We start from the raw sequence: 14193 nt of genomic DNA, 5'->3' as shown, positions 1-14193 counted from the left end.
TTTGCGTGACCGAAATGCGGATAGACATTTTAATTAAAATTGATCTTAATGTACACATCGTTTTCGACGCAAATGGTGAGTTTTAGTCTGCCCGCCTTTCGTCGCTCCCGCTTACTACACACATCATACAATCTTCGCTTGCTGTTCAAATTCTATCCAGATCACAAAAAAAGCAATTCACGTCTGTCCAAATTTTAAAAAGCTGGCTGCATGTTTCGATTGTTGAGGAATTTTCGTGACTGAAACATGTTACAACAAACTGCCCGACATGCGAGTTTTCTCTGTCGATACAAACCACTCTACTTCTTTGAAAATACTTCTTTTGATATGGAAGGCAGCTTTAATTTTTATTACTCAAAAACATATACAATTTCATTTACACCTGAAACAGTTCGTGAGCATCAAATTCTACTACAAAAAAATCTGCCGCGCATGTTTAAAAGTAAACAGATTTAGAATATTTGCGAGACGACGCTTGAATTCTCTGTTTATACCTAATTTGTTTCAGTTGGACTGAAAACCGAAGAGCCTCTCAAAACAAAGTCTATTTTTTAAGTTCTTATGAATCACAAGGTGTTTCTGTTTTATTGATCAACAAAATGCAAAATAGCGAAGAACGGCTAAAATTGAGGTTATGCTGACGAGAAAGTATTACACTCGCTTCCAGTGTTAGGCTAGGTGCATAGCGGTTTGTTAAAACAAACAACACGGATCGAAATCCGCCAATCACAGCCCACCAGCATGACCTTTTGACCTTGTGGGTGAAACCAACAACGGTAAATTTCACCTCTCGCCTGTTAGACCTTAACTGAGATTCTTCTCTTATACTTTTGAACTTATAAGGATCAAGATTTGTGGCGAATTTGTGAAGGAAATGCTTTTTTTCGACTCGAAATGCCCCAGACGCTAATATATACTTTGTATTATTTTTTTTTAATAAGTGAATTTAAAAAATAAAAAATAAAAAAATTGACCCCGACCCCGACCCCGATCCCGACCCCGACCCCGGCCCCGAGTCGGCGTTTTACCGACACCCGTTTTATACGCAACAGACGATAAGAAAAATTCAATTCCTCTCCGGCGCCTTCCCTTTACTTTAAATCAGGCGACTGTGATCAGAAACCAAATTTTTATTTGAACATTCCCTGAACATTGACCCGTCCTTATATTATAAATAAGATGGATGCATTATTGAAATTGACTAACGGATTCAAATTTCAAAATAATCAATTCATTAATGTACTCTAGGGGGTACGCTTCTCTTGGCACGACCGTAAAAACAATAGCAATTTGCAAACGCTTGCCTTTGCTTTTCTCCATCTTGACAAACAGGGCAAACCAGGTCATGTAACATTTCATGTTAAAAATGGCAGAGAAAGCTCATCCTAACCTGCTCGGATCCTGGATCCTGGCTCGGATCCTAGCTCGGATCCTAGCTCGGATCCTGGCTCGGATCCTGGCTTTATCATTAGCTTAAACAAACTCGGAGGTCAGCGGAAATCAAGGAAGTCTGAAATCTGAAGTCTGAAGTCTGAAGTCTGAAGTCTGAAGTCTGAAGTCTGAAGTCTGAAGTCCGAAGTCCGAAGTCTGAAGTCTAAAGTCTGACGTCTGAAGTCTGAAGTCTGAAGTTTGAAGTCTGAAATCTGATGTCCCTCCTCGGCTTTCGTAGTACATACAAAGAAACGTCTCTCTGATAATAACATGACAGGTTTCATGTCCAGTGTCAAAACCTTGACATGTGCCTGCTTGGCCTGTCGCCATATTAAATTACCCTCACGAGATGCCTTGTTTTCAATCGAGCAAAAATAATATTACGTCAGTAAAGCAGGAGTTTCTTTTGTTATTTAATTGCAATATCTTTTGCTCTTATGGACTACTTACACACCAAAAGACATTTATTGATGAAATGCATGCACGTAATAAATTTTTCTATGGATAACATCTTATAGAGCGGTTATAAATAAAGTTACGATGCAATCAGTCGTTCAAAGCCAAGGTAAACGAACGTAACTGTCCAAATTGTTTTTCTCAGAGCTTTAGGATGTCATATCGATCACGTAACACTCGGTATCGGACCGCTGATATTTGATTTGTGCTAATATCACTTTTCTTTCAATAGCCGAGCACATGGTTTTTTTTTTGGATGTATGCAAGGGATCGTACAATATTCCCGCGCAAAAAATATTTATTTTTCCTAGAACATATTTTTAAATCATATTTTTCTCCTTTTCCACCAAAGATTTTTTTTGAAGCAATAAAAGAAAGTTCGGTACGAACTTGAGTTTCGACCTTTCTTTTCCTTTTCGATAACGTAACTTCCGTCCATTACAAGACGATCCCTTCCTATACATCACTCCTATCTCAAATTTTAAGGAAATAACTTTTTAAAATGCCACTTGACTGACTTGCCCTCCAAGCCCTAGACCTTCAATTCGAATTCGATCGAATGAAGGTCTTAAAATATTTTTTATATAAAACGACAGAATAAACGAAAAGGAAATTGTAACTTGAAATCCGGGATGATCAAAGTTGAGTTAAGATTAGAATAGATTACGGCAGACATATTTCCTGACCAACCGTACATGAGTAACCACGCGCACAGTTTTCTATGCGGTAAGGCCAGCTGCGATTTTCGAAAAGGCAACAGCGGTTCGTAGATTCGGGTAATATATTTCGTTTCCAAAATTTTTCTAAAGTTTAAAAGTTCAGCTAGCGTATCCGAACAGATACGTTAAAAAAAAAAGTCTTCACGGCGTTCTGACACGTATCGTAAAATTATCTCGTTGGGTGCCCCTGCTACTGTATTTCTATAAATTCCAAATTGCATCATCAGCTATATTTAGCATTTTTGACATTTAAACATCCTTTTCTGCTGTCCATAGGGCGTAGCAAGGCAATTTCCGTCGTGCTTACTTTGCATTTTTGCTGCGGTCGATTTTAGAAATCCGGACTAAGCTTTCTTTTTTCCCGCTGTGGGAGGCGCGATTAAATTATTGCTGACACTACTTCTAATGAGAACCGGCCACTACCCTTCATCATGTTCTTAGTTGCAAGAGCCAGTAAATTGTTACCGGCGAAATGTTAGGGCTACCCAGGGGCAACCTGACCAAATGCCGGGGGTGGGGACCCTAGGGAAAATAGTAATGCTACCTACCAGTGGCTTGTACTAGGGAACCGGAGCTACATGCTAAATCTCGGTTAAATAAGCAAACTAGCAAACGTAACTGTAAACGTTTAATTTTTCCACAGTATCTGGAAGCGCGGTTTTCCGTTGGTGTCCGTTATATCGGAGCAATCCTCTTCACTGCAAAATATGTAAGTACCTGAGTTGATGTGAGTTCATCTTGTAATGAAGGTTAATTGTTTGCCCTCTGACAAACCCTGATATACATTTATAGGAGCTCGAGCTAAAAGAGCATAATTTGCACAGTTGAATACATGTAGTATTTGCAATAAAACGGTCAAGTTGAGAGCGAATTCATTGAATATTCAACAATGAGTAAAAGAGAAGTACAGTCAACTCTCTCTCTCTTAACGGACACCTATATAACTTATTATAGGAAATTAACGCTTTTGTAAATTAAGGTATTTGAAATTAACCCTACTTAAATTAACGCGAATCGAAGGAAAAATTACTTCCCAAAAAAGGAAATTAACGCGAAAGAGTGGGTAACATTTCAAAATGAAGGAAATTAACGCGACGTACATAAAGAAAAGCACTTGTTGAGACAAAAGGAACACGTTTATTTCAACACTAGGCGCGTATAATCCGATACTAATGACACTAAACCTAAACGTATGGGTTATGCGAAGGAATCTGACTCCTTCGAGCGTCTACCCTGATATAATAATGCTTTATCCTAGGAAATAAGAACGTCTGGACTGTATCGAGAAATTGGGGGGGGAAAATGGAAATTAAGGTCGCGGAAATTAACGCTCCACTTAATTAACGGCGTGGAAATTAACGTTAACAAAAATTAACGCGACTTAAAGTAACGCGAATTTTTGAAATTCGCGTTAGTTTCAAGAAGCGTTAATTTCCTATAATAAGGTAAGAAGGACACCTGGTGTTGACCCCGTCCCTGTCGTTTTTCATTCATTTTACTTTAACTGAACCCCCTACAAGACGGACACCTCCGTCCGTCTTAGAGAGAGTTGAAAATAATATAAACACAGTCTTCTGATGATGTGTTGCAAGAATAGAAGTTTTTACGTTGAAATTTTTTTTTCCTTTTCTTTTAGACTCTATACCTATGCCTTGTCCTTTACATCCCTTCACATGCCATCAATACGGGTAAGATATAAACTAGCTTTACAACATACTCCTTTTACCATGCCACGTGGTTTATTAAAACGTAGCGCGTGGTTCCCATTCCCTCTCCTGATTTTATTACACCGTTGTTATTTCCTTAGTTGCTGGTGTTCCTTTGGCAGTCGGCATTGTATCCACTGGAATTGCATGTACCCTTTATTCCGCGATGGTAAGTTTTGTTTAATTTTTTCCCAGTTTTTCCTAATTTAATTGAAACATACACTTTTTACGATATTAAAGAGCGGTTTTCACTTGAGTGTCGAAAGTAATTTGCGTTTGCTTTGGTTTTGCATTACTACGTATACATTTAGTGATTGCTTTAAAAATCTTGCGCTATTTTCTTAGCCAATAAGAAATAAACCAAAACCAATCGTGACTCGCTCGCGCACGTTTCCCGCGCTTCGTGCCTGCGACATGTATTTGGTTCGTGTTTTGATTGGTTCACTGGATTGTCTGTGTCCTTTGTGAATGGCCAGAAAAATTACTTTGCTTTTGGTTTTACAACACTCAATTGAAAACTTGAAATATAATGGCCTAGACTATTGACCGAGATTAGTCGCGTCATCAGACACAATAAGCCAGATTAGTCCAGACTTATCTTAATCTTCTCTATGCGACTTCGTTTTTGTTATTTTAAGCTTCCTCTCGAATCCACACGCTTGCGGCTTCAAATCGAAAGTGTGTGAGACGGTCTTACTTTACAAACCGTCTGCGGCGGTCTGGAAACTGAAAAAGCCAGCCACGAACGGATATAAAGTCATCAACTGTTTTCCCACTTCCGGTTTTATCGCCAATTTGAACCCGTGGACATAGGCACGTTAGGTTTAATTTGGTAATTTTAGTAAAGGACCTCGATATAGTAACTGAAATGATCACGGATACTTTGCAAGCTCGCCGTTTAGTAGATGATTTAGCAGGGAAAATCTGTTTCTTTTGTGTAATAATAAAATAGAATTCGCAATCAACCAGCTCGAAGTGGGTAGCCCGGAGTATTTAGCCCTTACACCAGCTCTCAAAGGGCGTGGATTCGAATCACGTCTCAGATTTTATTTCTGTGCTCTCGTTGTAAGGGATAAGACTGCTCTTTCACTTGCATTTGCTGATTTGTTGTTGTTTATTTGTGATGAAAGGGAGGACTTAAAGCAGTCGTGTGGACGAACGCGTTCCACCTTATTCTTATGCTGATCGGACTCATCACGCTGTGCATTGTGGGGGTACACACTGCGGGGGGCTTTGGTCAAGTCATCGAAGTTAACAGGAACCGAGAACGGACTACGCTGTTTAAGTAAGTGATGTGGAATTTTGACGGAATTTTTCTGACTCACTATTGAATATTTTTCTGATTGCTTGTCTGTTGTTTGTTTATCTCTTTTCCTAGCTTCAACCCGAACCCTACAGTCCGGGACACTTTCTGGACTCTTTCTATCGGAGGAGCATTAACGATCATGCCTGTGTGGACGGTCAGCCAGACAGCTGTCCAGCGGTATATCTCCATCAAGTATGTCAGCTTGGCAAGAAGGTAAGTCTGATAGGTGTCCTGAACGATTTTCTTTTCTCTTTTGGTTGTAAAGAAAAGTCTGTCAACAAAATCAAAGGGATACATCCGTTTTTAAAGCGGTTTTCACTCGAGTGTCGAAAGTAATCCGTATTTGCTTTAGTCTTGCATCTCTATGCATAGTAATTGGTTTAAAACTCTCGCGCCAATTTCTCATCCAATCAGAAGTAAAACCAAAACCAAACGTGACTCGCGCGCGTGCGTTTTCCCGCGCTTTACGTCTGCTACATGTATGTGCTTCAAGTTTTGATTGGTTCACTGTATTGTCTGTGTCTTTTGTGATTGGCCAGACTGGTTACTTTGGTTTTGGTTTTAAGACACTCAATTAAAAATTGCTGTATTTTATATACTTTCCGCGCCTGCTTTCAGCTAAATTTTAAATTGGGTGATGCAAATACCGTGTCTGAATAAAGCGATAACGGTTATCGTATCGTATCGTATCATCGAGTTCTGATTGCGTAATTATGCTATTTGCAACGTGGCTCTGTAACAACCTAGTTTACACATGGCTATTAAAATCGAAAACAGTTCTAACACCGGTTTAAATGTGTAATTGAACTTTTCAGGGCCGTGTGGATAAGTGTACCAGTGTTGATAATTATCAGTGGCTTGGCTTGTATCAACGGTCTCGTCATGTACGCTGTGTATGCCAACTGTGATCCTTTGAGAGCAGGAGAAATCCGACTTAACAATCAGGTACTTACAAAAGAAATTTGCCAATGACAGATCTAAGGGATAGGCCTGGACCCCCTCCCTCCCCCCTCCGGCACCTTATTATTGGAACAAGAGAGGACCCAGTCCACTCACCCTCATTTGAACGCCTCTGGATACGCCAAAGTTATCTACCTTATGGTTACTTAATTTCGAGATTTTCTCGTGACAGTATTTCGCGGGGTTTTAATTTCTCAAATTGGCCAAAAAGTTAAAAACATTAAAATATATCAAAAACGTTGAAAATACGGTTTATGGGTCTCTAATTTCGCGATTTTTTTTGAGAATCTCGAAAATCGCGACATTAAAGACCCACGAAATAAGTGACAATAAGGAGGTACCTCTATAATAATGATGACAGACTTTTTCCTTTTGCACAATGATATTCAATTTTACTACAACAACCAGTATTTCATCTTTTAAGAGTAATAAAATGCAATGCTTGCGGAGACCTCGCGAAGCTAACTTCCATGTACCATTCGACTGTAATTGAACTCACAGGGGGGTGGGGGAGCAACAAGGGCCCAGTGAGTTATTTGAGGGGCGGATTGCGCGAAAGCGCTGTCCACCGGATAAATCGCTATCCAGTGCATAAATGTGAACAAAACATACTACACTATTCACTGGATAGTGATTTATCCAGCAGATAGAGTTATCCTCCTTTTGAACAACATGGTCCAGACGAAAAAGGAGTAGGTAGCTACAGAATTCTTATGGCTTTTTTCAAATATTTTTTAAAAAAAAAAAAAAAATACTTTTCTAGACGCACCGAGGTTTATGGCCTTCGTGTCTTTCTATCGTCACATCACCCAATAAAAACCAACAAAAAAAAAAATAAAATCTATAACGACACTGATTGCCATCCTTAGGTGCTGCTCTATTACGTCATAGATAAACTTCATCACCTGAAAGGACTGTCGGGATTTATGAGTGCCTGCATATTTGCAGGATCCTTGAGGTATGGTTTATGAGTCGTTCTCAAACTCATTAATAATTCATCAAGTTAAAACAAAGAAAATCATAACCGCGAAAGAGGTTTAGATACCCGGTCTTAATAAGCATAGATTTTTACGATTTTATTTCTCCGTTTACTCGATTGAAAAGATATATCAAACACTCGAGACAGTGTTTTATCGGCTATCCAAACACCTCGAATTTCGTCAACAATACTCAGGGCCGCTGTGTGTCGTATTTTCAACTCTCTTCTCGGTGCCGGTTTGGATAGCCCGATGAAACACTGTCTCTCGTGTTTGATATAACTAGTGGTAACCACAGGTTAGAAAGTGCGGGCCTTGACGCACTTAGACAAGGTACTGGTAGGCAGTGCCGATAATTATAAATAAACGACTGAACAAGGAGGACTGAAATGATCAAATGGACAATAGACAATTATTCTGAGTAACGCGTCACGCAAGGATTTTTCGCACGCGGTGCAGTGTGAATTTAGATGTGATTTTTCTCAGTCGGTAAACTCGCTATGTTGTCAGTGTTATAACGAATTTCTCGACAATAACCGTTGTTGGAATCATTCGCTTTACCGTGGTTTATCTGTGATACAATCACATCAAATGTTCTCAAAAGCAACACATAACGCCTTCACGGAAGGTTTATCTAATGTGACAAGCTGTTTTTAAAGTATACAGATTTTTCTCTTCCGGTTTTACGACAAACTGTCGTGATTAACACATTTTCGCATTCCGATCGCGCTTAGTGGAAGAACAAAAATTTTCAACTTCCGGTTCGGTCCTGGTTTATAAACGTGGCGCGCACGCGTAAAACGCAATCCGCTGGTCACTGTCAAGATTAGGGTTGCGGGCCTCTCTTGGGCCCGCAATTACTTCTACTAACACCACCAATCCCACGATCGTACTGTGTCACTTTGCAGTCAAGTTATCGTACAATTTTACTCGATAATGTTTTTTGCAACTTTGTGTGTTTTTCTCAAGCTACAACCCTCGTCAAAAGTGTTGACACGATTTCCATTCATTCCCCCCCCCCTTCTCAATGTGAGCTTTACAACTGCACAGAGGATCCTTAGCCACGAGGGATTCAACATTAAAAGGAGGGAGGGAGACCTCAAACAACGTTTGCATGAGACTTTGATAAACTTAAAAGGGAACCTCTACTCTTACAACAAGTTGACGTTGAATTGTTTGAAATGATGCCTAAATTCCAACTTTTACAGATGGCTTTTAAATTTCCCGCGTGCCGCCATTTTGGATTTAATGACAATAGAACCTCTGCTTTCTAACAAAAGCGGCAACCATTAGGGTAAGTGTTCCAACCACGTTTGTCTTTGGGAGGCAAGGAATGTAAACCAAATAGCATCTGTGACGGTACAGTTTCTTATAATATTACATTTCCAACGCTTTTGACTGATCAAGATCTTTTTCTCGTAGCTTCATCTCATCTGGACTGAACTCTCTCTGCCTGGTCATAGTGGAAGATTTTCTCAAGAAGATTTCAAAGACGATGGAGGACTTTGATTCCGTGAAAAGCTGCAAACTGCTCAGTAAGTAAAATAATTATGATTACATCGTAAGCTTGTGTTTTATTTTGAAAGGAACTCTGAAAGAAGTTCTGATGTTAATTTGGAAAACCTTTTTCTCCATGAATTTCTTTTAGCTGTGCTTATAGGCAGTGTAATAATAGGAGGAGCCTTCATTCTACATAATGCCGGTGACGTAGTGTTGCAGGTAGGTAACGCTTCCCTTATTAACTTAGTCAGGACGTTAATGTTAAACGCACGTGTGGCATCATCATCATCATCATCCTCATCATCTCATCGTCATCATTATCATCATCATCATCATCATCATCATCATCATCATTGTCTACTTCGCGTTTCCGGAGCGTCTCATAAACGCTGTGTACCTTAAGGTTACTATTGTTAGCGGCTAGTACATTAAGCGATTTTTTTTTTCTGAGCCAGATTTAGCGAGTATTTAATTTAGCGATTTTCCGAAAATTTTAGAGAATAGTGATATCGTTTAAGCAAGTTTTTGACGAACATATAGTTAAGATGGAAATAAATGTTTAGTAAAAGAACCAACTCAATTAAAATTGAACGAACATTTGTATTGCCAGAAAGAGCAATGTTACCGGCATCTATTTTTTAAAGAATTTTTCAAGTCGACTATGTTTAATTTTGTTTTCCTTTTGGGTAGGAGGGGTGGGTACTTAAATGTCACAAATATTAAATTTGACCGAGACAAATTTTAGCGAGTACTAAATTTAGCAAATTTTCGCCCAACTCGCTAAAATTAAAATCCGCTAACAATAGTAACCTTAAGGTAGACCAAAAGAAACAAAGGTTCTGAGCACCGAGAATAAGCCACCCAGTTATTTAGTAGCCCATGTTTACCTACGTGTGCATTCTTATTTAATGGCCGCGCCTCCATATCGTAACTGTGCTTACTTTTCGTAGGTATTCTCTGGTTTGCTGTATATCACGGGCGGCCCGTTACTTGGTATCTTTACGCTTGGGATGATGGTACCACGAGCTAACAGCAAGGTGATCATTCAATATTTTTAAAACTGTTTATATATACCTCTAAGATCTTCACGTTCTCCAATCACTCAGAGCCACTCAGCCAGTCAAGTGAAATCCCAAAACCAATCATCGGCTGGTTTTAAATTTACAGTGGCGGATCTAAGGGAGGGGCCCGCCCCACCTTATTTTCAGGCCAAACCAAGGCCTGTAGGGCTGAGAAAAATTATTTTCGAGAGCGGGCCCCCTTTTATTCTTGTAGTCTGTATGATTGGGCCCCCCACTTACTTGAAGTCTGGATCCGCCGCAGGGTTTTCCCGCGCTTATCAGCTACGAGGCATTGTTCTGAATTTTGATTGGTTTACAACACTTTTATCCTTCGTAGTTATTGGTACAAAATGTCATGTTTGTTCTGCGGTAACGCCAGTTTTTGAAAACTGCTCCAGAAATAAGGTAAAAATGAAAACTCAAAAAACTCTAACCATTTTCAATCGTCCTCAGGGCGCATACATTGGAGTAGCTAGCGGTCTAGCTATGACAGTTTGGCTCTTCACTGGAGCCCAGCTCTACCCGCCAAATAATTACCAGAGCCCTGTGTCCATATCAGAGTGCTCCTCTGACGTATTCAACAAAACCCAGGCAGCGATGAACAATGACACTGGAATGCGGTATCCGATAACTCATCATCACGTGTAAGTAAAAATATTTAAGACGAAGAATGTTTGAAATATGCTGTATTAAACGGAATGTGCCAAGGCCGAGTTAATTTTACTTTTTGAGTTTTGCCAAATACTGGCTATGAAACTTAAGGTTTACAAAGAAATCACTTCTATGGATCCAAATAACAAAAGTGTAGCTTCATTGCAACCGAATGTGTCTCCCCGCGCGTTATAATTTAAAGTTACAAGCAAACGAGATTAACTTTGAAAACTGTTCAGCCCAACAGTATTTCAAAAATCCATATCGCAATCCGTTTTAACCTTCGTCACTTTTGGCCATCCGTACCTTTTTTGTATTTGCTGTGTTATTTAAATGACCCTTCGCTGTTTTAAGAGGTTATTTTTCTGTTTCACCGAATTTGATGTTCGTTTCCGATGCCTAAATTTGGCTAAAATCCGTGACACAGTCCCTTGACTTTCCTGGAGAAAAAATGAAGTTCTGTTATTTATCAGCTATTTTATCACTTTTCTTACAGTAACCCAATGGCCACATTTTACAGTACGTCATATTTATGGTACTGCGCTATTGGGTGGGCTGTCACCATGGTGATAGGTACACTGACAAGCCTGTTACTAGGTAAGTGATACCATAATGTTGGCTCGGCGAACTAAGGGGAGCGAAACTTTAAGGGGTGACGTTAACAATCACTGTACAGTCAAAGTAACCATGGAGACGTGAGCATTTTGCTGGGTTTAGGGACGGACCATTATTTTCTTGGAGGGGGGGGGATGAAAAATTTTCCTCTGCAAACTTTTTTTTTAGTTTATGCACCTCTGCAAACATTTTTTTTCGAAATTATTACTATTTTTTGTTATACATATCGTTTTTGCAAACAATTTATTTTGTCTTTCCAGGCCCGGCAAACAATTTTTTTCAATATTTTTCATCCCCCCCCCCCCCCCCCCTCCAAAAAAATAATGGTCCGTCCCTTACGACACTGAAAAAAAACGGAGACTTGATACGTGGATGGGGATATTAAGTCGACATAAGTATTACTTTTCTTTCACCAGAAACTGCAGAGGAAAGGAAAGCCGGCGTGGATCCTAAGCTCGTTTTTCCACTCAAGTTATGGATCCTCAGCTGGTTACCAAGCCAAAGAAAAAGGTGGAATTCGAGCACGGGCCTCCCCAGTTCCGATGACAAAGAGGACTGGGTACAGCTTGGAGCCAGAAAACAAACCGGTTCTACAGATCAGGTAAGCAAACGTTTTATTATATTTTTTGTTTATGTTTCTCGCAATTCTTTAAAGTTGGCAATGCTACCTTCATTGGGGTCTTGGTCTGCAATTTTGCAAAATCAAAGCGCGATAAACTTTAAAACAAATCAGGGGTGAAGCCAAAACCAACCGTGATCTAGCTTACGCACGTTTTCCCACGCTTTGTATCGGTTCCAAGTTTTCCCGCCTTTTTAACGTTATCCCGCTTGGCACAGGTTGCACGCGTTTTGCTTCCAGTTCTGATTGGTTCATTGCGGAGCGATTTTTTGAGGGTCGAAAAACCAAAACCAAAGTTATCACTCTGGCCAATCACAGAGGACAAAGGCAATCCAATGAACCAATCAAAACTCGAAGCAAATTCCTGCGCGAGCGAATCGCGATTGGTTTTGGTTGTACTTCTGATTGTCTGAAAAAGTGGCACACGCGAATTACTTTCGACACTCAAGTAAAACTCGCTCTATATTCGTTTGTAGTGATAAGTGAAATACGATTACTTTGGTACTGATTTTCCGACTGTTATTTGAAAGTTTTCACAAAAAAGTATTATTTTCTCGACTTTTCTTCAAATTCAAATACCAGTCGTTTGCAGCAGTTTTTGTTTGCCGGCGTATAACCGTTTTGTTTGTCTCTTTCAGCTACCAAGAACAGGAACAAGTGACTCTTGGCGAACGAGTGTTCCTTAAAACGCCGGCTCAAACGACAAGGAACGGCTTTTCAAAATGACTAGCAACAGCAAGATTTCATCAACATCATGAAAGCCACCATGTCACCGAGCTAAATCAACTTACGAGGAATTAGTTCCAAGTACAAAGCGTGGATCATTTTGAGTCAAAAGTTGCATTCTTTTCATAAACTCTTATCGACATTATTTTACGGTCGTGTGCTAAAAGTTATCAACGAACTTTTGCTGGAACAAAGTTTGGAATGAATTTATCTTCAAAGTAAAAGAACTACCGAGTAAAGAACATAGAAAGACACTGTTAATCTGCATTGGGCATTTTAAAAACTACTTTGTAGAAGTGCTCTCGTCTGGCTTTTTAGGACCATACATGTGTGTTAGATTCATAGCATTTAACTAGGATTCTTGGTGGATATATCTTGTGTGGAATAGTATAAACTTTTACTCGGTGCGAGAAAGTAGGAAAAACGTTAGGAGTTCAATGGTAAAAAAAACTGCAGTAGTGTTGCATGCCGTTTTCATTGCAGTCATTGACACTTTTTCTTCCATAACAAAATTACTTTAATCCCTTCTAGTTTAATATATTTTTAAACGTTATTCTGTTATTTATTTACAAATGGTATATCATTTACGTTTTCGCTCATATATGGCCTAGAGATAGTGGAAATCAAGAAACTGAACGTTCTAGAGTACTAACTAAGGTTTACAATAAACGCCACTTATTAAGTCTTTTACGTTTGTTGGATTGTTTTGTGAAAGCGCCTACTCTATGCGGGAAAACCATACCTTGAATTTTAGTGGGAGGTAGGTCAAAATACTGCAAACAAAATAGGGAACAATGGTCCGGCTATACCAGAGACACACAACATACCAGCAACTCTCTACCAGCACTTGAAACTGCCAAGCAAAAAGCGAGACCATGAGATAAATAAGGGGCTCTCGTAGTGTAACATAAATAACAAGATCTCTACAGTTTTGTCAGCAGGTTTCCGTAAAGGCCCGTTTACACAGGCGATTATTGTCGCGCAACTCAATGCAATTTTTGTCGCGCCGAAGTTGCAAAAATTGCATTGAATTGCGCGAAAAAAATCGCTTGTGTAAACGGGCCTTAAGAATCCATCATGTTGCAAAAGCATCAAGTTACCTCTGTCATAAGCCTCGAGCACACTAGATTTGCAGAAACTAAGTGTATTGTAAGTGCCAAAAAGTTCATTATAAACCAAACGTTTCGGGCTTAGCCCTTCATCAGTGGTGAATTGGTCGTAAATAAAACGACCGTTAAAAATACGCCACGAGAGTATGTATTTAAAGTCATGTCTCTAGCACGCGCGCGCGCGAGAACCTATAATGAACTTTTTGGCACTTACAATACACTTTTTTTTCGCAATATTGACAGTTAAAAGTGCCACGCACCGAACAAAGATTTATTCTTTAAAACTTTGCAGAAACTACCCTGCCACAGTACCCAACTGAGTCAAAGGCGGGGCCTCTACTGGCATGGCAGAGAGGT

At 39.6% G+C, this 14193-nt stretch overlaps 2 protein-coding genes across 2 annotated transcripts in view; one reads left to right on the top strand and one right to left on the bottom strand.

Annotated features, from left to right (window-relative positions):
* LOC144631761 (sodium-coupled monocarboxylate transporter 1-like) overlaps positions 1-13415 on the top strand; it is a 17697-nt gene extending 4282 nt beyond the window's left edge. The window contains exons 2-15 of the mRNA XM_078490315.1: positions 3250-3315; positions 4243-4294; positions 4414-4481; positions 5443-5597; positions 5691-5831; positions 6434-6563; positions 7448-7536; positions 8978-9090; positions 9204-9274; positions 10006-10092; positions 10570-10760; positions 11264-11364; positions 11799-11983; positions 12640-13415. Of these exons, the coding sequence (XP_078346441.1) occupies positions 3250-3315; positions 4243-4294; positions 4414-4481; positions 5443-5597; positions 5691-5831; positions 6434-6563; positions 7448-7536; positions 8978-9090; positions 9204-9274; positions 10006-10092; positions 10570-10760; positions 11264-11364; positions 11799-11983; positions 12640-12687 (1497 nt within the window). The 3' untranslated portion in view covers positions 12688-13415. The remainder of the gene's footprint in view (positions 1-3249; positions 3316-4242; positions 4295-4413; positions 4482-5442; positions 5598-5690; positions 5832-6433; positions 6564-7447; positions 7537-8977; positions 9091-9203; positions 9275-10005; positions 10093-10569; positions 10761-11263; positions 11365-11798; positions 11984-12639) is intronic.
* The window catches only part of LOC144631878 (Rieske domain-containing protein-like), a 79389-nt gene that overhangs the window by 41136 nt on the left and 24060 nt on the right, over positions 1-14193 (bottom strand). The window lies entirely within an intron of this gene.

Source organism: Oculina patagonica, chromosome 12, assembly GCF_052425735.1.
Source record: "Oculina patagonica isolate OP01 chromosome 12, crgOcupat, whole genome shotgun sequence".
In the NCBI taxonomy this organism is placed as follows: domain Eukaryota; kingdom Metazoa; phylum Cnidaria; class Anthozoa; order Scleractinia; family Oculinidae; genus Oculina; species Oculina patagonica.
Note: the sequence above shows the minus strand (reverse complement) of the source record. Positions and strands in the feature narration are given on the sequence as shown.